The sequence below is a fragment of the Mesoplodon bidens genome, assembly GCF_964165515.1.
Source record: "Mesoplodon bidens genome assembly, chromosome: 10".
NCBI lineage: Eukaryota > Metazoa > Chordata > Mammalia > Artiodactyla > Ziphiidae > Mesoplodon > Mesoplodon bidens.
The window spans coordinates 47,729,208-47,754,356 of record NC_138172.1 but is presented as its reverse complement, the minus strand read 5'-3'; the positions used below and the strand labels follow the sequence as shown (position 1 = coordinate 47,754,356).

Below are 25,149 nucleotides of genomic sequence, written 5' to 3'. Positions count from 1 at the left end.
TAGGGGACTTACTGTACCTTTAAGGTAGATTTTCTTGATGAGTTCCTTTTCCATGAATCGGACTAAGAAAATCGTTTCTTTGGGGGTGGAACGGGGGTGGAGAGGTTGCTGATTTTTTCTTTTACGTATGCTTTATTACAGTGACAGATATGCTCCAAGTTTGCACGAACTTGGGCATTTTAACATTCCAATCCTCTGCGATCCAGCAAACCTCCAGTGGTTTATTCTCACCAAAGCCCAACAGGCAAGAGAGAACATGAAAAGAAAAGAAGAGTGAGTGCTCTTAGCCCTCTTCCTGTCTTACCATTCCGTCTAATCGTTAAAAATATTCAGGTAGTCAGAACTCATAAGTAGGGGAAATTAAAACTGTATTGAACTTAGGAAATCGACTGTATTAAACTGTATGTCACTTAGGAGTAACATATTTATTTATTCCCCCCGGTTGTGCCAGGGATTGGATGTGGCTGTTTTCTCAGTATAATAACCTCAGTTGCATTCCCACCATGTACCTCAATTTGAGAAGCAGGGCTTGCTAATATAAAAGTCAACTCAGGAGCAGAATGAAAGATAAGAGTATCAGAAAGAAACTGTGCAGATGGAAAAGGGTGGCAACAAAGGGGGAAAACTCAGTTACTACTTGATTAATTGGAATCTTCACTGTTTAAAATTTTGAAATCTGCTGATAGAAAACAAGCCTCGTCTGCACTGTCATTAAATTGAGAACAAATCTTAAAGTGAAAAAGGTTTTTGGCTCATAAGCAGTGCTGTCTCTATGCCATTTGTATCTTTGAAGGAATCCTGTTATAGACAGTAGTTTTGTAGGCAGTGAGATAGTGTTGATGATGTTTCATGGATCTACTATGAAGAAAGGGAGAGTATTATATTCAAAACAGGGTGGTTTTCCTAAAGATGTGGCCTAAGGAGGTTTGGCTAGCAAGGATTCATTCATTCATGCAGCCGTCATTTGCTGTGACCGTTGTGGATCGGAAGCTGTGCAAGGCGCCACTGGTAGAAAGATGAAGGCCTGGTCCCCAGGCTCGCAGGAGACGCAAGTGCCCTCAGTGCCGGGGGTGGTGGACGGAGAGGTGTCATGCGTGAGAGGAGCCAAGGCTGATGCTCTGGGAAGGGAACAGGAAGCAGAGGCTGTGGCCGAGGAGGCCGAGGCTGATGTGTCTGGGGCGGAGGGTAAGGAGGGTGGGGGCAGGAGCCTGGTGGGTGGAGGACCGGGGTGATTGTCCGAGCGTGCTGCTGGGGCCCCCCTCTGGTTACTTACTTCTCTGGCCTCGCTGCCCGTTCTCTCCTCGATCTACACAAATTGCTTGTTTAAAAAGCCAAGGATGTGAAACAGAGAAAGGGTGGCCACACAGGAGGACTGTGGACATGATCTGTTTCCCAGGAGATGATGGGTTCTTTTTACGCATCAAATAAGTGAAGGAGTCACATATCTGTTTCACTTGTGGAATTGGTGACAGTTCCTGGCCAGATCCTATTTAACAAATAGCCTGCTTCTGGATTGGTTGGTGAGCATTTGTGTTTGTGTCGTTACCTTTTCTAACCATAAGTTTGTTTTCGAACTCTATGAGTCTGTTTCTGTGTTGTTAATAAGTTCATTTGGATCATTTTCTCTTTAGATTCCACATGTGATATCACATTTGTCTTTCTCTGACTTCCTTCCTTCCCTTAGTATGATCATCTCTAGGTCGATCCATGTTTCTGCAAATGGCATTATTTTGTTCTTTTTAATGGATGAGTAATATTCCATTCTATGTATGTACCACAGGTTCTTTGTCCATTCTTCTGTCAGTGGACATTAAGGTTGCTTCTCTATCTTGGCTCTTTTAAATAGCACACGAATGTTCTGGTGCATGTGTCTGTTGAAATGATGGTTTTTTCCAGATATACGCCTAGCAGTGAGATTGCCGGATCATATGGTAGCTCTAGTTTGAGTTTGTAAAAGGTCCTCCGTACTGTTCTCCATAGTGGCTCTTACCAATTTCCATTCCCACCAAAACGTAGTAAGGTTCCCTTTTCTCCACGCTCGCTCCTGCATTTATTATTTGTAGACTTTTTGATGATGGCGATTCTGAATGGTGTGAGGTGGTGTCTTGTTGTAGTTTTGATTTGCATTTCTCCAATAATTAGCGATGTTGAGTACATTTTCATGTGTTTTTTTTTTTTTAATACAGTGTGAGGAAAATGTACCTTAAGAAGCTGGCTTCCTGAAAGCCAGCCCTGTTTTGAATTTTTTCCCTTTTTTTTTTAACATCTTTATTGGAGTATAATTGCTTTACAATGGTGTGTTAGTTTCTCCTGTATAACAAAGTGAGTCAGCTATACATATACATATATCCCCATATCCCCTCCCTCTTGCGTTTCCCTCCCACCCTCCCTATCCCACCCCTCTAGGTGGTCACAAAGCACTGAGCTGATCTCCCTGTGCTACGCGGCTGCTTCCCACTAGCTATCTATTTTACATTCGGTAGTGTATATATGTCCACGCCACTCTCTCACTTCATCCCAGCTTACCCTTCCCCCAACCCCGTGTCCTCAAATCCATTCTCTACGTCTGAGTCTTTATTCCTGTCCTGCCCTTGGGTTCTTCAGAACCTTTTTTTTTATATTCCATATATATATATATGTGTTAGCATATGGTATTTGTTTTTCTCTTTCTGCCTTACTTCACTCTGTATCACAGACTCTGTCCATCCATCTCACTACAAATAACTCAACTTCGTTTCTTTTTATGGCTGAGTAATATTCCATTGTATATATGTGCCACATCTTCTTTATCCATTCTTCTGTCGGTGGACACTTAGGCTGCTTCCATGTCCTGGCTATTGTAAATAGTGCTGCAATGAACATTGTGGTACATGACTCTTTTTAAATTATGGTTTTCTCAGGGTATACACCCAGTAGTGGGATTGCTGGGTCGTATGGTAGTTCTATTTTTTTTTTTTTTGTGGTACGCGGGTTTCTCACTGTTGTGGCCTCTCCCGTTGCAGAGCACTGGCTCTGGACACACAGGCTCAGCAGCCATGGCTCACGGGCCCAGCTGTTCCGCGGCATGTGGGATCTTCCCGGACTGGGGCACGAACCCGTGTCCCCTGCATCGGCAGGCGGACTCTCAACCACTGCGCCACCAGGGAAGCCCTATATTTGTTCTTTTAAGGAACCTCCATACTGTTCTCCATAGTGGCTGTATCAATTTACATTCCCATCAACAGTGCAAGAGGGTTCCCTTTTCTGCACACCCTCTCCAGCACTTATCGTTGTAGACTTGTTGATGATCACCATTTTGACTGGTGTGAGGTGATATCTCGCTGTAGTTAATTTTTTTTAAATTTTATTTAATTTTATTATTTTTTGGCTGTGTTGGGTCTTCGTTGCTGCCTGTGGGCTTTCTCTAGTTGTGGCGAAGGGGGGCTACTCTTTGTTGTGGTGCACAGGCTTCTCATTGCGGTGGCTTCTCTTGTTGTAGCACACGGGCTCTAGGCGCATGGGCTTCAGTAGTTGCAGCACGTGGGTTCAGTAGTTGCTGCGTGTGGGCTCTAGGGTGAGTGGGCTTCAGTAGTTGTGGCATGCAGGCTCAGTAGTTGTGGCTTGTGGGCTCTAGAGAGCAGGCTCAGTAGTTGTGGAGCACGGGCTTAGTTGCCCTGCAGCATGTGGGATCTTCCTGGACCAGGGCTTGAACCCGTGTACCCTGCCTTGGCAGGCGGATTCTTAACCACTGCGCCACCAGGGAAGTCCCTGTTTATCTATTTTAAGTGTAGTAGTGTGTATACGCTAATCCCAAACTCCCGTTTTATCCTTCCCCACCACCTTTCCAATTTCGTAACCATAAGTTTATTTTCTAAGTTTATTTGTATCATGTCTTTTTGTTACTGAGTTGTATGAACTATTTGTATATTTTGGGAATAAGCCTTTTCAGTCAAATTGTTTGCAAATATTTTATTCCAGTCCACAAGTTGTCTTTTCATTTTGTTTATGCTTTCCTGTGCTGCACAGAAGGTTTTAAGTTAGATTAGGTCCCATTTGTTTATTTTTGCTTTTATTTTGTTTGCCTTGGGAGACTTACCTAAAAAAAATATTGGCACGATATATGCCAGAGACTGTTTTGCCTGTATTCCTTTCTAGGAATTTTATGATGTTACATCTTATATTTCAGTCTCTAAGTCATTTTGAGTTTATATTTTTGTATGGTGCAAGGGAGTGTTCTAACTTCGTTGATTTACATGGCCCTATCCAGCTTTCGCAGCACATTTTGCTGAAGAAACTGTCTTTTCTCCATTGAATATTCTTGCCTCCTTTGTTGAACATTAATTGACTGTAGGTGTGTGGTATTATTTCTTGTCTTTCTATTCTGTTTCTTTGACCCATATGTGTGTGTTGTGCCAATACTGTACTGTTTTGATTACTGTAGCTTTTTAGTATTGTCTGAAGTCTGGGGGGGTTATGCCTTCAGCTTTCTTCTTTTTTCTCAGTTTTGCTTTGGCAATTCTGGGTCTTTTGTGTTTCCATATCAATTTTAGGATTATTTGTTCTAGTTCTGTGAGAAATGTCATGGGTAATTTGATAGGGACTGCCTTAAATTTGTAGATTGCTTTGGGTAGTATGAACAATATTAATTCTTCCAGTCCAAGATCATGGGATATCTTTCCATTTCTTTAAATCATCTTCAATTTTTTAAAATAAATGTTTTATAAGTCTCAGTGTATAAGTCTTTCACCTCCTTGTTCAGGTTTATTCCTAGGCTTGTTTTTTTCTTTTTTTTTTTAAGATGCACTTTTAAAAGGGATTGTTTTTTTACTTTTCCTTTCTGATATTTTATTAGTGTAAGGAAGTTCAACAGATTTCTGTATGTTAATCTTGTATCCTGCTCCATTGCTGAATTCGTTTATAAGTTCTAGTAGTTTTTTGTGTGGAGTCCATAGAGTTTATACATACAATATCAAGTCATTTGCATATAATGTCAATTTTACCTCTTCCCTTCCACTTTGGATATCTTTTATTTCTTTTTCTTGTGTGATTGCTGTGGCTAGGACTTCCAATACTCTGTTGAATAGAAGTGGTAAGAGTGGGCATCCTTGTCTTGTTCCACATTTTAGCAGGAAGGCTTTCAGCTTTTCACTGTTGAGTATTATATTGGCTTTGGGTTTGTCATAAATAGCCTTTATTATCCTGAAATATGTTCCCTCTATGCCCACTTTTGTAAGAGTTTATATCATGAATGGATGTTGCATTTTATCAAATGCTTTTTCTGCATCATTTTAAATGATCATGTGGTTCTTGTCTTTTCTTTTGTTGATGTGGTGTATCACATTGATTGATTTTGTGTATGTTGAACCATCCTGTGACCCTGGTATGAATCCAACTTGATCATGGTATATAATCCTTTTTATGTGTTGTTGGATTCGGTTTGCTAATACTTTGTTGAGGATTTTTGCATGTATGTTCATCAAAGATACTGGCCTGTAATTTCTTTTTTGGTAGTGTCTTTGTCTGGTTTTGATATCAGGGTGATGGTTGCTTCATAGAATGACTTTGGGAGTGTCCCTCCCCTTCAATCTTTTGGAAGAGTTTGAGAAGGCTTGGTATAAGTTCTTCTTCTTTGTATGTTTCATAGAATTCCCCAGTGAAGCCATTTGGTCCTGGACTTTTGTTTGCAGGGAGTTTTTACAATTACAGATTCTATTTCACTTCTAGTTATTAGTCTGTTCAAATTACCTATTTCTTCTTGATTCAGTTTTGGCAGGCTGTATATTTCTAGAAACTTGTCCATTTCTTCTAGGTTGTCCAATTTGTTGGTATATAGCTGTTCATAGTATTTTCTTATTGTTTTTTGTATTTCTGAGGTATTGATTTTTATTTCTCCTCTTTCATTTCATATTTTGTTTATTTGGGTCCTCTCTCTTTTCTTGGTGAGCCTTCTCAGAGGTTTTTTGACGTTGTTTATACTTTCAAAAACTGGCTCTTGGTTTTATTGATCTTTTTCTATTTTTTAAAAATCTCTATTTGTTTCCTCTCTGATCTTTATTATTTCCTACCTTTTTCTGACTTTAAGTTTTGTATGTTTTTCTTTTTCTGATTATTTTAGGTGATAGGTTAATTTGTTTAGTTCAGATTTTTCTTATTTTTTTGAGGAATGTCTGTATTGCTATGAACTTCCCTCTTAGTACTGCTTTTGCTGTATCACATAGATTTTTGTATGGTTGTGTTTTAATTGTCATTTGTCTTGAGTATTTTTTTTTGAGGTATGAAGGCCTCTCACTGCTGTGGCCTCTCCCATTGCGGGGCACAGGCTCCGGACACGCAGGCCCAGCGGCCATGGCTCACAGGCCCAGCCGCTCCACGGCATGTGGGATCCTCCCGGACCGGAGCACGAACCCACGTCCCCTGCATCTGCAGGCGGACTCTCAACCACTGTGCCACCAGGGAAGCCCTGTCTCGAGTATTTTTAATTTCCTCTTTGATTTCATCATTGACCCACTGTTTTTTTGCTAACATGTTGTTTAGTCTCCATGTAATAACTTTTTTCTTGTTTCTCTTTCTGTGGTTGATTTCTAGTTTCATGCTACTGTGGTCAGAAAAGATGCTTGAAATAATTTCTATCCTTTTAAATTTGTTGAGGCTTGTTTTGTGTCCTAGTATGTGGCCTATCCTAGGGAATGTTCCATGTGTGCTTGAAGAGTATGTGTATTCTGTTTTTTGGGGGGATGTAATGTCCTGAAAATATCAATTGAGTCTAACTGTTCTATTGTGTCATTTAGGATCTCTGTTGCTTTACTGATTTTTCTGTCTGGAAGATCTCTCCCTTGATGTCCGTGGATTGTTAAAGTCTCCTACTATTGTTATATTCCTGTCAATAGCTCCCTTAGTCCATTAGTATTTGTTTTATGTATTTAGGTGCTCCTATATTGGGTGTATATATGTTAATAAGTATAATATCTTCTTCTTGTATTGATTCTTTTATATAGTGTCCTTCTTTTATGGCCTTTGTTTTAAAGTCTGTTTTGTCTGATGTGAGTATTGCTACCCCTGCTTTCTTGTCATTTCCATTTGCATGAAATAACTTTTTCCATCCCTTCACTTTCAATCTATGTGGGTCTCTTATAGGTAGCATATTGTAGGCTCTTGTTTTATTATCCAATCTGTCACTCTGTGTCTTTTGATCAGAGCATTTAGTCCATTGACATTTAAGGTAATTAGTGTTAGATATATATTTATTGCCATTTAAAATCTTGCTTTCCAATTGATTTTGTATTTCTTCTTTGTTCCTTTATTTTTCTTTTTGTTTTCCTTTGTGGTTTGATGGTTTTCTTTTGTATTATGTTTGAGTTCTCTTTTTTTGGTTTTTGTGAATCTATTATATATTTTTGATTTGTGGTTACCCTGGTTTTCAAATATGTTAACCCATTACTGTATCTAATTTCTTTAGACTGGTAGTCACATAAGCTCAAAAACGGTCTAGAAAAAACCCTACATTTTCTTACTCCCCTCTCCCACATTTTATGATTTTTGATGTCTTTTACATCTTCATGTTTTGCTGTTCATTGTAGTTGTAATCACTTTCACAAAAAATATAATCTATTTACTGGCTTATTTAAGTGATTTGCTTTCCTATTTTGATTTTATCTTTATAATAGATTCTTGCTTCTTTTCTGTTTAGAGAAGACCTTTCAATATTTCTTTAGGATAGGTTTAGTATTGCTATATTCTTCTAATTTTTGCTTGTCTGAGAAATTCTTTATCTGTCCTTCTATTCTAAATGATAATCTTGTTGGGTAGAGTATCCTAGTTTCCCTTTCAGGACTTTGAATATATCTGGCCACTCCCTTCTGGCCTGCAAAGTTTTTGCAGAAAAATCCTCTGATAACCTTATGGCGGGGAGGGGTTCCCTTGTAATTGACTCTGTTTTTCTCTTGCTGCCTTTAGAATCTTCCCTTTATGTTTAAATTTTGCCATTTTGATTATAATATGTCTTGATGTAGGTCTGTTTGGGTTCATCTTCTTTGGAATTCTCTGTTCTTCCTGTATCTGTATATGTGTTTCCTTCTTTAGATTTGGGAAGTTTTAACCTATAATTTCTTCAAATAGGTTTTCAATCCCCTTTTCTCTTTCTTCTCCTTCTGGGATCCCTATTATGTGTATGTTGGCTCTCTTTGTATTATTCCAGAGGTCTCACATACTGCTTTCATTTTTTTAAAATTTGTCTTTCTGTCTGTTTTTCTGATTGGGTGATTCCCATTATTTTATCTTCCAGGTTACTTATTTGTTCTTCTTCTTCACTTATTATTTAGTTGGCTATCCATTGCCTTTAGCTCGGTTTTCATCTTGGCAAATGAGTCTTCTAATTTTGATTGGATCCTCTTTATAGTTTCTAATTCCTTGTTACAGTGATCTGCATTTCTATTGATAGCTTTTCTTAATTCCTTCAGTATTTTTATTATCTCCTTTTTGAACTCAGGGTCTAGTAGACTGGAAAGGTCTGTTTCATTGTTTGTTCTTTCAGGGAAATTCTCTTGTTCTTTTAATTGGGAGTGGTTTCTTAGTTTCTTCATTTTACTTATTTCTTTGACTCTGAATTTAGGAGTAACAGTTATCTACTCTGCTCCTGAAGGGCTGTTTTTATGTGGGAGCATCCCTGTGTAGCCTGTGTGAGTCTGATATTTTTGGTGTGAGGGCTGTCTTTAGTATGGATACCTCCCATGTCTTTCCTCAGTGTGTACTGGCCATTATCCCCTGGATAGGGAGTGTGATTGTTTTTGTGATGACCAGAGCCTGCACTGGATGTTGAGTGGGGCTTCTTGTTTGCTCTGTGGTTGTCACTGCCCTGTGACAGAGTCTGCTCCCCAGCTGTCAGAGTAGCAACCTCCAGATCTGTCTCTAAGCTGTGGTGTGAGGTAGGTGAAACTGGAGTGCTCCCGCTGGGAGAGGAGCTGCTGGGTATTCCTCTGCAATAGGTGTCCACTGGGCAGTGTGCTTTACGGCATTGCCCAGCACCCTTTGTGTGTGCTCACAAAGTACACTGTTGTTGGCACTGCCCTCAGCCCCGCCTCAGTCATGGGGACGCTGGCAGTTGGCCCAGGTATTTCTCAGGCACTGTGCTTACAAAGCCACAGGTGCAGATCTGCCAAAGTCCGGCACCAGACCTGCTGTAGTCACACACCTGGACCTACTGTGGGAACTATGGAATCAGCATAGACCCTGGCCCTGCCTCCGTGTGTGCACCTGCAAAGCCTGCCGCTGCTAGTGCCGGGCCCACCCCAACCATGGAGCACCAGTAATCCACATAGATGTTCCACAGGCGCTGTACTTACATAGTCAAACAGCCCCTGGGAAATGGCTCTGATTTCAGCCCCACCTCCACATGTGGGCCACCTGCTGGGCTTGTGTGCTCCCAGAGCTCATAGCAGCAGAGCCGTGCCCACTGTGAGCACACCGAGAATGAGGCTGCTATGGCAGGGACATGCCCCTCCCTTTGCCATGTGTTAACAGTGGGGCTTCTGTGGTGGATCCAGGCTCTGCCCTGCGCACACCCCCAGTTGTGGCCTGGACTACATTCTAGTGTCTTTAGGCTGTTTCCATGCAGTAAACCCCAGTCCTCTCCCCGGGTTTGTCTGCTGAAACCTGAGTTTCAGCACCCAGCCCCCGTGTGTACCAGTAGATGCATGACTTGGGCTGGGGGGTGCAGCGAGGTGGCCAGGACCATCTGTGCTGGTCTCTGTCCTGCCTGCCACAAGCTGACTGCTCTCCTCTCCTCTGAGCCTCTGAAGCTCCTTTTCTGTCCTGGCTGATTTCCTTGCCAGTGAAGGGGCTTCCCAAGGTGAGGGAACCTTTCTTCTTCCACAGCTCCCTCCCAGGGGTGCAGGTCCTGTCCCGATTACTTTCTTTTGTCCTACCTGGTTATATGGTGATCTTTCTTGCAGCTTTGGATTATGAGATCTTCTCCCAGCATTCAATAGGTATTCTGTGAGAACTGTTTCACATGTAGGTGTATTTTTGATGTATTTGTGGGAGGAGGTGAGCTCCACGTTCTTCTATTCCGGCATCTTGATCTACGCTCCCCTACCACCACCACCCCGACATGCATTCTTAGATGAGACAGGAGTGTTTTGAGACAGACACACAGAGGACACGGAAGGGGAAGCACTGTGACCACAGAGGCAGAGATTGGAGTGATGTGGCCACCAGCCAAGGAACACTGACAGCCCCCTGAGGCTGAAAGAGGCAAAGAAAGGAAGGGAGGAGCCTCTGGAGAGAGTGTGGCCCTGCTGACACCTTGATTTTGGACTTGTGGCCTCCAGAACTGTGAGAGAATAACTTTCTGTTGTTTTAAGCCCTGCCCAGCTTGTAATTTATGTCAGCCACAGGACACTAATACACCAGGGAAGGCTAAATGATGCTCAGCGTCCAGCTCCTCAAAGGCTCAGTCCCCGCTATGTTCCTAGCACCCCCACACAGGAGGTGCTGCCCAAGTTCTCACTGAATGGCTGACAAGAAAGGAAAAGATCTTAGGAAATCTCTTAGGAAAGATTTATCCCAAACTTAAAAAATCCTGCCTGGGGTAGTGACAGAAAGAAAAACTGACCGCCTCCCAAAGATTCTGAGGGTGAAATCCGATGGCCCCCTCCCCATGTGCCTCACCACGCCCACGTGAACTGCCGTGATGGACTTTGGGGCAGTCGCATGCAAATGTTGCTTACAGAATGACACTTATGAGCACTTGTGGGGGCCCAGTGCACACCCTGGCCCAGCTTGAGCAGGGACAGTGGGGGCTGCCCGAGCCATCTGGATGGAGGGGCAAGGCTGACTGGCACTGCCAGGTCCCTCAGGAGGAGCAGGAGGGGTGCCACCCCTCCCGGTTCTCACAACCCGAGTGGGGCAAAGTCAGCTCTGCCCCCCGCTGGCCCGTGTGCATGATCATGGCCAGGACTGACATGCCTGATCCCAAGGTCACTGTCTCTGCTATGGTCCCCACCCCCATGGGGCTGTACTGCTTGACCTGTGATCCTGTCAACCCCTGGCGCTGACCTGGGGGTGGACTCCCCCAGAGCTGGGGGTGCTCCTGTCTGTGCAGATGCCTCCCAGCCCTGGGGTTTCCTGGGTTCTAATCTCACCTCTTCAGCCTGCAGCAGGCAGAAGGGCCTTGCAAAGGTTTCTGCACTATTTGGGGCCTCATTTTCCCTTTATGTAACATTTGTCAGCTTATGGGAAAAAATCCCTAAAGTGCCTGTAAAAGGCATGTCCCCACGAGGGAAGGTTTTTTTAAATTTATTATTATTATTATTAGCGGTACGCAGCCCTCTCACTGTTGTGGCCTCTCCCATTGTGGAGCACAGGCTCTGGACGCGCAGGCTCAGCAGCCATGGCTCACGGGCCCAGCCGCTCCACGGCATGTGGGATCTTCCCGGACCGGGGCACGAACCCGCGTCCCCTGCATCGGCAGGCGGACTCTCAACCACTGAGCCACCAGGGAAGCCCGAGGGGAAGGGTTTTGAGTGACCAGTAGAACCAGGCTGCAGTGGGAGGGGCATGGAGGGAAGAGGGTCCCATGGCGTTGACCCAGGTCTGCTCTGTCTGGTCACTGGCTGCTCCATCTCCTCTTCTTCCTCGTCCAGCTGTTAAGCAGCAAGAGGCACCTGGGCTGGTGGCCAAGGGCCATCCAAGGGAGGACTCTGTTTTCCTGGGACAGACTCATTGGGTGAGAAGGAGCTCCAAGAATGGGCATGTTTCACAGATGGAGAGACTGAGGCCAAGGGAGGGGTGGGTTAGAGGTTCCAAAGGTGAGCTGGCTCCTGAGGCAGCCCTGGTTCCCCTTGCCCGCCTGTCCACCCCTCAAGGCCCATAGCCCCTCTCATGAGCTCAGGGAGGCTGCCTGGAGGCAGAGGCTTTGAAGAGAGAAAGGAGGAAGCAGGGCCTGGGGAGACCTGTCCTGTGGACGGACGTGGCTCTGGACATACGCCTCCCTGACTGGACAGCCTGGGCAGAGGGTACAGCCCCCAGGCAAGTTCATGGCCTGGTTCTTCCTTGGGAGAGCTCTGGCCTGAGGCTGGAGCTCAGGTCCCTCTGGAGATCATTTCTGACCCAAGGCTTTGAGGTTAGAGGGGTCTCATCCTGTCCTAGTTTTCAGTGGTGGGAGAGTTTTCCAGCACTTTTATGTTCGATTGGAAGAGGAAGTCAAACAGGCATAAACAGGCCACCAATTTTTTGTAGATTCCTTTATGTTGAAATAGTTATAAACTATTAACAAATGAATAATGAGAAAACAATTATCTGGTTAACGTATTACTTATTATGTAACAATTAGTTCTGAGACAAAGTCCAATTCAAAACATATTACTGAGGATTCTATATTAGTTGATTTTAGAAATGGCATAATCCAAACCTATATTTCCATAAATTATTATTTTTTTGGCCACACTGCATGGCTTTTGGGATCTTAGTTCCCCAACCAGGGATCGAACCCTCACCTTTGGCGGTGAAAGTGTGGAGTCCTAACCACTGGACTGCCAGGGAATTCCCTCAAATAAATTTTCCTATGTAACCTCTAAAGAATTTTTCACTCCCATCATTTGGCTCTGGAAAACTTTTATAGGCAACAACATTTTTTTTTTTTTTTTTTTTTTTTGCGGTACGCAGGCCTCTCACTGTTGTGGCCTCTCCCGTTGCAGAGCACAGGCTCTGGACGCGCAGGCTCAGCGGCCATGGCTCACGGGCCCAGCCGCTCCGCGGCATGTGGGATCTTCCCAGACCGGGGCACGAACCCGTGTCCCCTGCATCGGCAGGTGGACTCTCAACCACTGCGCCACCAGGGAAGCCCAGGCAACAACATTTTTACATGAGAAAAAAAATTAAGTACAGTTGTTAGGCACAGCTTAAAAGGGGTGATATGCACAAACTATAATAATTACAAATCAATACTTATTCAAACACACAATTTGAATTTAAAGCGTTCAAATAATCATTGTTATAATAAATTTAACATATGCTTCGAGAATCATTTTTAACATCTCTTTTCCTTTCTAACGCACTATGGAAAAAATTCCTTTCTTATTTCTTCAGCAGTTAGAGTCTCAAAAATGTTGTTACAAACCTGGATTCACCTTGTCCTCTTGAGAAACAAGCTGAAGAGGTTTTTGGATCTGGTTAAAAATATTATCCTAAGGGGAATATCCACAGAGAGAAGCCCTGTGTTTGTCTGTAGGGCTTGGGGCTGGGCTGGGTGGTGGGTCCAGGAAAGTCCACACAACTATGGACAGGGGGTGACCCAGAGGGGCTCTAACCAGCGTTCTAATCATTGGAAGACCGGGGTTGAGAGGGGTGGCAGATCCTGAATGGCCCGAATCATTTTAAACTTGGCCCTACTTGATGGAACTCTTTGAGAAACAAGGATTTTTCTGGATAGTGTTTGTCCTTCAAACAAATGAATCACCTCATTCAGTGTTTCAAAAAAATTCACTGTCTCTTGGTTATAGGCTATCAACAGTTAGACTATCTTAATGCATAGGAAAACTTTAAATTCTCTGTTTCTGGAAATGCTTTAACAAACTGTATCAGACAGCTTATGATAATGTCAATATCATTTATTCATTCAATTGCTTTTTCCCATCTACTCTCTCTTTAGGCAAAATTTGATTAACGAATTTTTACTACCCATCAGTCATCTGTTTTGGACTCAAACTGTCCATGATTGGCTGCAAAATACAGGTGTGTGTATCGATACATGTGATGTAACTATAAAGTCGCACGTTGAATTGTTACAAGTGGAAATGAGTTCCGCAACTCCAGAGCTATACTGAACGAGACCTGTTTATACTTACCAACATTCACTCATAAAAAAAAAATATATATATATGTGTGTGTGTATCTATCTATCTATCTATCTATCTATCTATCTATCTTTCACCCTGTAGAATCCTTTCTTTCTAACATCTTTTCAGCCAGTCCTGCCAATCAGATAAGAAACACTACAAGATTGGGAGATAAAACCTTTTTAAAACAAATTTCCTAATAGAAATTAATTTTTTAAAGGTCTACTTTTAAAGCAGCAGTTAGAAACTTTGTTCTTGTAACACATCAGTAATACTGTTACATCAAATTGTGGATTTAAATAAGTTTAGCAGTTTCTTATCTCTTTAAAAAATAATACAGATTTCTGTGTTATTTAATGGCTTCTCCATTCTTCCAATTCCAAGGAATACAAAGGTCTCCATCCTGCATAACAGAGTAAAAATGTGAAATGCACAGGTGCATCCCTTGTAGATAAGGCAGTGATTGTTCTAGAAGTCTCTTACAACAGTCCACCATTTGTATACTTGAAACGCTGGGCTCCTTATAAAACTTTTCCAGAGAAAATTTCTTCGTGGAAGCCTGCATCAATTCGTTTTCAATGACTTTCAACCTGTTATGTTGAAAACAAACATCTGATTGCCACAAGCTATAACCAAATAAAAGAACATAAAATGTAAAAGATATTTTTGTATATTGGGCCATAACTTTCTACTCTCAACACTGAAAATGGTATCCACAAAGGCCAAATTATACGCTCAGAAGACTGTCCATAGGTATCTTGTAGCACCTATTATTTCCACATGTATCTCTAAGTATTTGTTAAATCTTTTTACCAGTAATGGGGTAAAGATAATTAATACAATAATTCTTTTGGCTTTTAAAAAACTTTTTTTTATTTAACTTCTAATTAAAGTTTTTAATTGAAGTATAGTTGATTTACAATGTTGTGCTGGCTTCTGGTGTACAGAGAAGTGATTCAGTTATACATACATATATCTACTCTTTGTCAGATTCTTTTCCCTTATAGGTTACTACAAAATATTGAGTATGGTTCCGTGGGCTCTACAGTAGGTCCTTGTTGTCTAATTAATGCATAATTCAAAAGCCTCTTATCCCTCCTCCGGGAGCAGCTGTTGGTGACTGAGAAAAGCAGAAAGCTGAGAGCACCACCGGCAGCTTCAGGAGGCCCTACAGTCCAACCCTGACCCGGGCAGGAGCGACTTCTGGAGATTCCTGAAAAACCCCAGGACCAGGGGCTGGAGGAGGCCGCCCTCCCCACTCTCTCCCCACCAGGGCACAGGTTCTGTCTTCTGCCCGCCAAGGGTAAGACACAGGCGCTGCAAGTCAGGCAACCTGCAGAAAGTTGTGCGGGGGCTGGAAGGACAGGACCCAGATGTTAGCTTAGAACAGTGGTCTTTAAACGGCTCAGCAAGCCGAGGGTGGTGCAGAGGTGCTCTGAGGGCCCTCGTGGGTACGGATGGCCTCCAGTTCCTTTCCTCTTCAACTGGAGCACCTGCCAACCTTTATCTTTCTTTATCAATTGGGTTTCCACTTGAGAATCCACTTTATAAAGAGAGATGCAGCTCAAAGTGTCTGAAAACCACTGTCTCAGAACAGGCTTCATCTAAGGCAAGAAGGCTGCCTAACCGGCACCGAGTGGCTGCGATGCAGGCGGCCAGACTAGGGAGGGAAGGCGGGGCAGGGAGAGGAGAGAAGGCGGCGGGGAGGGGAGACTCAGCCGGGCCGGGGCAGACGGCTGAAGGGGGCAGGCGGGACGGGACCAGCAGGAAATGGTTTCTTACCCTCCGTGTTGGAGGGGACAGGGATGAAGGCTCCGGAGCCCAGAGCCAGAAGGAGGCCAGGGGAGCACGAGCGTCAGGGGATCCGGTCGGTGAGTATTGACTGAAGCCTCCCATGTGCCAGGCCCCGACCCCAGCACTGGAGCGAACAAAGGAGACAAAGCCTCTGCCCTCATGAAGCTCACATGCTATGGGGGCGGGGGGGAGCAGACAGTAAATGAACAAGGAAAACAGCGTGTCATAGGGAGATGGGCGGCAGGTGGGAGGGATGAGGGGAAGCTGCTGGGTGGCAGGGGAGCTGAGACCTGAGGCTGGGAAGGGGCGGAGCCTGAAGCCATTGGGGAGAAGGGCTCCAGGCAGGGGCGCAGCGCGTGTCCTTGAGGAGGTAAGAAGCTCCTCTGGCAGGAGCAGCAGGGGTGAGGGCAGCGTCTTAGGAGGCAAGTTCAGGAGGCCGACGGCGGGGCCTCGCAGGCAGGAGCACATCCGGGCTCTGAAAGGACCACTCGCTCCGGCTGCTCGGCTGAGAATCCACTGGGTGGGGGCGTGCATGTGGGGGCGTGGACACCGGACAGGGCATCACAGGATGGTGGAGGCTGAGACCCGGGCGCAGCGGGAAGGGACACGAGACAGGCGGGGTTCTGGAGAGACGGAGAACGTGGAGCTGAGAGGCCGGCCGGCCGGGATGTGGGGAATGAGGAAGCAGGACAGGAATCAAGACGGATCACGGGGTTTGATTTACCTCAGCAACTGGTGGATGAAACGCTCAAAAACTAAAATATTTGATTTATATTTCTTTTTATTTTCCTTCCTTAAAAATCTACTGGCACTATTTCAAAGCTATAGAACGCCCAGTGTGAAAACAGAAAAAGCAGCAGATACGATGTAGCAAGATCATCAGGCCTCATAACGGAAGGTAGGTGAGACTTACAATTAATTAATTAATTAATTTCTGGTTTATCCTTCAGTGCTTATTTTTTTAAAGATTTTATTGGGGTATAGTTGATTTACAACATTGTTAGTTTCAGGTGTAAAGCAAGGTGATTCAGTTATACATACACATATATTCTTTTCTCATATAGATTATCACAGAATATTCAGTAGAGGTCCCAGTACTATACACTAGGTACTTGTTTTTCTGTCTTACATGTAGTAGTGTGTGTATGTTAATCCCAAGTTCCTGATTTATTCCTCCCCCCCCAATGTTTCCCCTTGAGTAACCATAACTGTTTTTGAAGTCTAAGTCTGTTTCTGTTGTGTAAGCTCATTTGCATCATTTAAAAAAAATTAGATTCCAAATATGAGTGATAATATTTATCTTTCTCTGTCTGACTCACTTCACTGAGTATGATCATCTCTAGGTCCATCCATGTTGCTGCAAATGGCATTATTTCATTCTTTATTATGGCTGAGTAATATTCCACTGTATATATGGACCACATCTTCTTTATCCACTCCTCTGCTGATGGACATTTAGGAAGCTTCCATGTCTTGGTTATTGTAAGTAGTGCTGCAATGAACATTGGGGTGCATGTGTCTTTTCAAATTATGGTTTTCTCCAGATATGCCCAGGAGTGGGATTGCCAGATCATATGGTAGTTCTATTCTTAATTTTTAAAGAAACCTCCATAATGTTCTCCATAGTAGCTGTTACCAGTTTCCATTCCCACCAGCAGCTTAGGAGGGTTCCCTTTTCTCTGCAACCTCTCCAGCTACTATAGTTTGTAGACTTTTGGGTAATGGCCATTGTGACCAGTGCAAGGTGAGACCTTGTTGCAGTTTTGATTTGTGTTTCTCTAATAATTAGGGATGTTGAGCATCTTGTCATTTTTTTTTAAACAGTGTGAATAATGTTACCTCTTGAAATTGGCTTCTTGAAATACTGCACTGATTTGAATTCTTTTTTGATTACTTATCCCAGGACATTTCTTGAGGACAGGTGTTATTTATTTACAGCCCTGCAGGCCTTGTGAATATTAAGACCTGGGCAGGTGTCACATCCCTAGAGCCTGAGCAGGCTTGGTTCCCAAGGCTGGACTGTCCTGGGGCTGAGGGAGCTGGGCAGGATCTGCCAGCAAATGAGCCCCTCCTTGGCCCTCTAGTGCCTGGTCCCCTCTGGATGGGACCACAACCTCCAGGTCCAGGTGGGCCCTCCTACAGCTAAACCAAGCCTACTGCACCCAAAGGATTGTGGACTCTCTGGGCTGGAAGAGCTTTGAAAAGTCACCTGGTCTCCACGTCTCCTAGTGGTGGGGCTCCCACCTCCAGCTCCGTCCGTACAGTCGCCCCGCCTCTGGACAACAGCACACTCAGCAGAGCGGTTTTGCAGGGGTTGGGTATTGTCTGGGGGTGAAGGGTAAGGGGGAAGGGGCAGTGAGACAAAAGCCCTTGGGTGTTTGTTCTGGCACATTCCACTCTAATTTAAACCCAGAAACAAGAGTCTCGCTAAGGCTCTGGGTGCCCAAGGCAGCAGAGCTGGCATGAAGAAATCCTGCCGCCTTGTGGCCATTTCCCAGAAAAACAAGTTAAAAACCAGTGCTGAAGGGCACTTAATAGTCACAAGGCCTGGGGGCGCTGTAAATGACACCTGCCCTCAAGAAATGTCCTGGGGTTGGTAATCGCAAAAGAATTCAAACAGGGCAGACTTTCAAGAAGCCAATTTCAAGAGGTAAATTTTACACTGTTGAAAAAAAAGGCACATGAAAAGATGCTCAACATCGGTAACTTTAAAAAATTTTTTTGTATTTTTATATTTTAACATCTTTATTGGAGTATAATTGCTGTACAATGTTGTGTTAGTCTCTGCTGTATAACAAAGTGAATCACCTATATGTATACATATATCCCCATATGCCCTCCCTCTTGTGTCTCCTTCCCACCCTCCCTATCCCGCCCCTCTAGGTCATCGCAAAGCACCAAACTGATCTCCCTGTGCTATGTGGCTGCTTCACACTAGCTATTTTACCTTTGGTAGTGTATATATGTCCATGCCACTCTCTCAGTCCGTCCCAGGTTACCCTTCCCCCTCCTCGTGTCCTCAAGTCCATTCTCTACCTCTGCATCTTTATTCCTGTCCTGCCCCTAGGTTCTTCAGAACCACTTTTTTTTTAGATTCCATATTTATGTGTTAGCATATGGTATTTGTTTTTCTCTTTCTGACTTACTTCACTCTGTATGACAGACTGTAGGTCCATCCACCTCACTACAAATAACTCAGATAACTCAATTTCTTTTTTTATGGCTGAGTAATATTCCATTGTATATATGCGCTACATCTTCTTTATCCATTCATCTGTCGAACATCGCTAATTATTAGAAAGATGCAAAGCAAAACTACCATGAGGTACCACCTCACACCAGTTGGAATCGCCATCATCAAAACATTTACAAACAATAAATGCTGGAGAGGCCACGGAGAAAAGGGAACTCTCCTATGTCACTGGTGGGAATGGACATCAGTAACAGCCACTATGGAGAATAGTATGGAGGTTCCTTTAAAAAACTAACACTAGAGCTATTACAATATGAGCCAGCAATCCCACTGCTGGGGCGTATATCTGCAGAAAACCATAATTTGAAAAGCCACATACACCCCAACGTTCACTGCAACACTATTTACAATAGCCAAGACATGGAAGCAACCTAAATGTCCATAGACGGAGGAATGGACAAAGAAGATGTGGTACATACATAGAATGGAATATTACTCATCCATTAAAAAGAACAAAATAGGGCTTCCCTGGTGGCGCAGTGGTTGAGAGTCTGCCTGCCAATGCAGGGGACACGGGTTTGTACCCCGGTCCGGGAAGATCCCACATGCCGCAGAGCGGCTGGGCCCATGAGCCATGGCTGCTGAGCCTGCACGTCCGGAGCCTGTGCTCCGCAACGGGAGAGGCCACAACAGTGAGAGGCCCGTGTACCGCCAAAAAAAAAAAAAAAAAAAAAAGAACAAAATAATGCCATTTGCAGAAACATGGATCGACCTAGAGATGATCATACTAAGGGAAGGAAGGAAGTCAGAGAAAGACAAATATGATATCACATGTGGAATCTAAAGAAAAAGTGATTCAAATGAACTTATTAACAACACAGAAACAGACTCATAGAGTTCGAAAACAAACTTATGGTTAGAAAAGGTAACGACACAAACACAAATGCTCACCAACCAATCCAGAAGCAGGCTATTTGTTAAATAGGATCTGGCCAGGAACTGTCACCAATTCCACAAGTGAAACAGATATGTGACTCCTTCACTTATTTGATGCATAAAATGACCCCATCATCTCCTGGGAAACGGATCATGTCCACAGCCCTCCTGTGTGGCCACCCTTTCTCTGTTTCACATCCTTGGCTTTTTAAACAAGCAATTTGTGTAGATCGAGGAGAGAACGGGCAGCGAGGCCAGAGAAGTAAGTAACCAGAGGGGGGCCCCAGCAGCACACTCGGACAATCACCCCAGTCCTCCACCCACCAGGCTCCTGCCCCCACCCTCCTTACCCTCCGCCCCAGACACATCAGCCTCGGCCTCCTCGGCCACAGCCTCTGCTTCCTGTTCCCTTCCCAGAGCATCAGCCTTGGCTCCTCTCACGCATGACGCCTCTCTGTCCACCACCCCTGACACCGAGGGCACCTGCGTCTCCTGTGAGCCTGGGCACCAGGACTTCATCTTTCTACCAGTGGCGCCTTGCACAGCTTCTGATCCACAACGGTCACAGCAAATGACGGCTGCATGAATGAATGAATCCCTGCTAGCCAAACCTCCTTAGGCCACATCTTTAGGAAAACCACCCTGTTTTGAATATACTACTCTCCCTTTCTTCATAGTAGATCCATGAAACATCATCAACACTATCTCACTGCCTACAAAACTACTGTCTATAACAGGATTCCTTCAAAGATACAAATGGCACAGAGACAGCACTGCTTATGAGCCAAAACCCTTTTTCACTTTAAGATTTGTTCTCAATTTAATGACAGTGCAGACGAGGCTTGTTTTCTATCAGCAGATTTCAAAATTTTAAACAGTGATGATTCCAATTAATCAAGTAGTTACTGAATTTTCCCCCCTTGTTGCCACCCTTTTCCATCTGCACAGTTTCTTTCTGATACTCTTATCTTTCATTCTGCTCCTGAGTTGACTTTTATATTAGCAAGCCCTGCTTCTCAAATTGAGGTACATGGTGGGAATGCAACTGAGGTTATTATACTGAGAAAACAGCCACATCCAATCCCTGGCACAACCGGGGGGAATAAATAAATATGTTACTCCTAAGTGATATACAGTTTAATACAGTCGCTTTCCTAAGTTCAATACAGTTTTAATTTCCCCTACTTATGAGTTCTGACTACCTGAATATTTTTAACGATTAGACGGAATGGTAAGACAGGAAGAGGGCTAAGAGCACTCACTCTTCTTTTCTTTTCATGTTCTCTCTTGCCTGTTGGGCTTTGGTGAGAATAAACCACTGGAGGTTTGCTGGATCGCAGAGGATTGGAATGTTAAAATGCCCAAGTTCGTGCAAACTTGGAGCATATCTGTCACTGTAATAAAGCATACGTAAAAGGAAAAATCAGCAACCTCTCCACTCCTGTTCCACCCCCAAAGAAACGATTTTCTTAGTCTGATTAATGGAAAAGGAACTCATCAAGAAAATCCACTTTAAAGGTACAGTAAGTCCCCTACATATGAACGAGTTCCGTTTCGAGAGTGCGTTCCTAAGTCCAGTTTGTTCGTTAAGTCCAACAAGTTAGCCTAGGTACCCAACTAACACAATTTGGTTATATAGCACTGTACTGTAGTAGGTTTATAATACTTTTCACACAAATAATACATAAAAAACAAACACTTGAAATAAAGATACTGTACTACTGTACTCTACAATACTGTACAGTGAAGTACACAAAAGCACAACCACTTGTAGAGAATGCATGCATGTGACAATGTACAGCAGACACATGAACTAACTTAGGAGATTGGACAGGTGAACGCACGTTTGCATCTTTGAAAGTTTGCAACTTGAAGTTTCATATGTAGTGGACTTCCTGTGTAGCAGAATTGATTTGAAGTTTTGCTGTCCCCAAAGAGACACACTATCAGGATGACCATACCCTTCCTGGCCCTGTGACCTTCCTCATCTGTAAGATGGGGGTAGTAACCCACTCCATGGTGAGGTTGTGAGAGCTAGAGATAATGCATTTAAGTACCAAGCACGGTGCCTGATATGCACACTGTTGATTTCACATTAGTATAATCCTATAAAGTTTTCCATAGGACTGATGTGCCCTGTAAGTGGCAATATATTTACAGAATGTTCTAGAGACTCAATCTTTCAATCCTCTCATGTTGGCTTTTCTCATGTGTAAAAGAGTGTTGCCAACAGAGGTGGTGACATTCCTTTCTTTAATTCCTAAGAATCACACATGGAAATACAAAACAATTTCATGCATGGACACACACAGCGCATCTGAGTGAATGAATAAAAGTAATTGTTTTAGATACTTGCCTGTTAAGGATCATTTGCAAACCACGCAAACTTCGAGGGTGAAAAGGTATTCGACTTTTCAAGAGTCTATTATAGAACACGTCGAGAAGAGAGTAATATTCTTCAAGTGTCAACACTGGCTGTAATTCTTCAATATAAACAACTTGGATGCCACCTAGAAGATAGCTTATTTGGTCCTCCAGAAGCATCAGCCTCCTCTGCAGGTCAAAATAACTCGGTAATCTTTCAAAAAGCTACAGTATTTTTTTTTTTTGAAAAAAAGGGAAGGAATATTTAGTTTTATGGTACTTTAACAGTCCAAGTTTAGGACTCCAATAAATGGTACTGAGAAATTCTAACAAGAAAATTGTAAATTATTTTACTAGAAGGGAAGTTCAAGTAAGCAATAAGAAAAAAGCTATGGAATGCTGGAAATATTAATATTCAAAACAAACCACCCTAAATCTTAGGATCTTTTAGCTAGGAATTGAAGAGATTGCAGAAGAAAAGAAATATGTTCCAAATAAAAATAAGTGTTGAGTACTAACATTTAAATATTCAGGTAAGAATCTCAAATTAAGTTAGAAAGATTAAATGGTATAATAAAGAAGGGTTTTAGAAATAAAGTCTACATATTTCAATTCCAAGTCTATTCCTTCAGAATTTCCCTTAATTCAACTAAATTCAATTATGGAGCACCTACCATGTACTTAAGTACTAAACTGAGTCCTTGAAATATAGAGATTATAAGAATTTGTGTCCCTGTTTGCCAGGGCTCATGGTAAGGGTGCAGGGAAACAAAACAAGAATCAGAATTCAGCATACCAAGTGCCACATAAGGGTGAAGGGACTGGGGGGTTAAGCAAAAGTTTCTAAGGACGTCTAATGTAACCAATATGAAAAGATAAAGAGGATTTAGAGAAGGTTAGATGCATTGCTAATTATTAGAGAAATGCAAATCCAAACTACAATGAGGTACCACCTCACATTGGTCATAATGGCCATCATCAAAAAGTCTACAAATACCAAATGCTGCAGAGCATGTGGAGAAAAGGGAACCCTCTTACACTGTTGGTGGGAATGTAAGTTGCTGCAGCCACTATGGAGAACAGTAGGGCGGTTCCTTAAAAAACTAGAAATAGAGTTGCTATATGATCCAGCAATCCTACTCCTGGGCATATATCCAGACAAAACTATAATTTGAAAAGATATATGCACCCCAATATTCATAGCAGCACTATTCGCAATAGCCAAGACATGGAAACAACCTAAATGTCTATTGATGGATGGATAAAGAAGATGTGGTCCATATATACAATGGAATATTACTCAGCCATAGAAAATAATGAAACAGTGCCATCTGCAGCAACATGGATGAACCTAGAGATGACCAAACTAAGTGAAATAAGTCAGACAGAGAAAGACAAATACCATATGATATCACGTATATGTGGAATCTAAAATATGACAGAAATGAACTTATCTACGAAGCAGAAACAGACTCACAGACATAGAAAACAAACATGGTTACCAAAGGGGGAAGGAGGTGGGGGACGAATAAATAAGGAGTTTGGGATTAGCAGATATAAACTACTATATATAAAATAGATACACAACAAGGTCCTCTTGTATAGCACAGGGAACTATATTCAATATCCTGTAATAAACCATAATGGAAAAGAATATGAAAAAGAATATGTATATGTATGTATAATTACTGAATTACTCTGCTGTATACCAGAAATTAATACAACATTGTAAATCAACTATATTTCAATTAAAAAAGAAGGAATAGAGGAGGTTAGCTGCATGTGGGAAAGTTTCAGGGGAAGAAAAAAGCATGTGCAAACCTGGAAGCACCAATAGGGACAAAGCAGGTTCAAAAACAAGGAGTTTGGTGTGGCTGGAGGGTGGCACACATGGCCTATGTGAAGGAGGCGAGGCTGAAGAGGCAGGTGGCGCTGGGTCGGGGAGGGACCTGTGTCCTACATATGGACTCAGATTTTATACAGAAAGTTGCAGTTATATTAGAGGAGTTGAAAGGCATCAAAAACTGCTATAATAAAAACAATAGCAGTATAAAAATTCTACAAAGTATTTATAATATACTTCTAACACTTTCTGAAAAACAATTGTACTACCTACTTTTCAATTTTTCTCTAAACGAGTTATTCATGTGTAAATGGTAGCTACGTTTTAAACACCTTTAATTTTGAGATAACTGTAGATTCACACGTCTTTCACCCAGTTTCTCCAATGGTGACATCTTGCAAAACTATATACAATCACAACCAGGAAACGGAAATGGCTACAGTCCACTAACCTTGTTCAGATTTCATCAGTCTTACTTCCACTCGTATTTAATCATATGCAGATTTATCACATGTAGAGATTCATGTGACATGACCACAGTCAAGACATAGAAGAGTTCCATCACAAGGATCCCCTCTGCTGCACTTCCATAGCCACAGACACCTCTGCTCTCCCACCCCCTGACCCCTGCAACCACTAATCTGTTCTTTCTATAATTTTATTATTTGAAGAATGTTATATAAATGGAATCATACAGCATGTATTCCTGTATTGACTTTTTTCACTTTGTACAATGCCCTTGAGAGCCACCCAAGCTGTTGCCTGTATCAGCAGTTCATTCCTTCTTACCACCGAGTGGTGTTCTGTTGCATCGATGTGCCAAGGTTTGTGTCACCATTCAAACACTGGAGGGTATTAGGGTTCTTCCTAGTTTTTTGCTATCACGAACATTTGTGTACAGTTTTGGTGTGAATATAATTTTTCATTTCTCTAGTATAAATGCCCAAGAGGGCAGCTGCCAAACCACATGATAAACATGTGTTTACTATTATAAGAAACTGCCAGACTCTTTGCCAGAGTGCCTGTGCCACTTTACATTCTCAACAGGAATGGATGAGTGATCCAGTTTTTTTGCATCCTCGCCAGCATTTGGTGGTGTCATTATTTTTCAGTTTAGCCATTCTGACAGGTGTGCAGTGACATCTTATTGCATTTTCCTATGGTTTTTCATGTGCTTATTCGTCATCTGTATGTCCTCTTCTGTGACA

General features: G+C 42.9%; 1 protein-coding gene and 1 pseudogene across 5 annotated transcripts in view; one reads left to right on the top strand and one right to left on the bottom strand.

Annotated features, from left to right (window-relative positions):
- Positions 1-352, top strand: part of LOC308624268 (T-cell activation inhibitor, mitochondrial-like) — a 29,903-nt pseudogene extending 29,551 nt beyond the window's left edge. The window contains exon 7 of the transcript XR_014017901.1: positions 142-352. The product of XR_014017901.1 is annotated as a T-cell activation inhibitor, mitochondrial-like (transcript). The remainder of the gene's footprint in view (positions 1-141) is intronic.
- Positions 353-13,568: 13,216 nt separating this feature from the next.
- The window catches only part of TCAIM (T cell activation inhibitor, mitochondrial), a 37,305-nt gene continuing 25,724 nt past the window's right edge, over positions 13,569-25,149 (bottom strand). For all 4 annotated transcript variants that reach the window (XM_081245621.1, XM_081245623.1, XM_081245620.1 and 1 more), the window contains exons 9-11: positions 22,091-22,323; positions 20,997-21,128; positions 13,569-14,401 (exon numbers count right to left, since the gene is read on the bottom strand). In XM_081245621.1, coding sequence (XP_081101747.1) covers positions 14,161-14,401; positions 20,997-21,128; positions 22,091-22,323 — 606 coding nt within the window. In that variant the 3' untranslated portion in view covers positions 13,569-14,160. The remainder of the gene's footprint in view (positions 14,402-20,996; positions 21,129-22,090; positions 22,324-25,149) is intronic.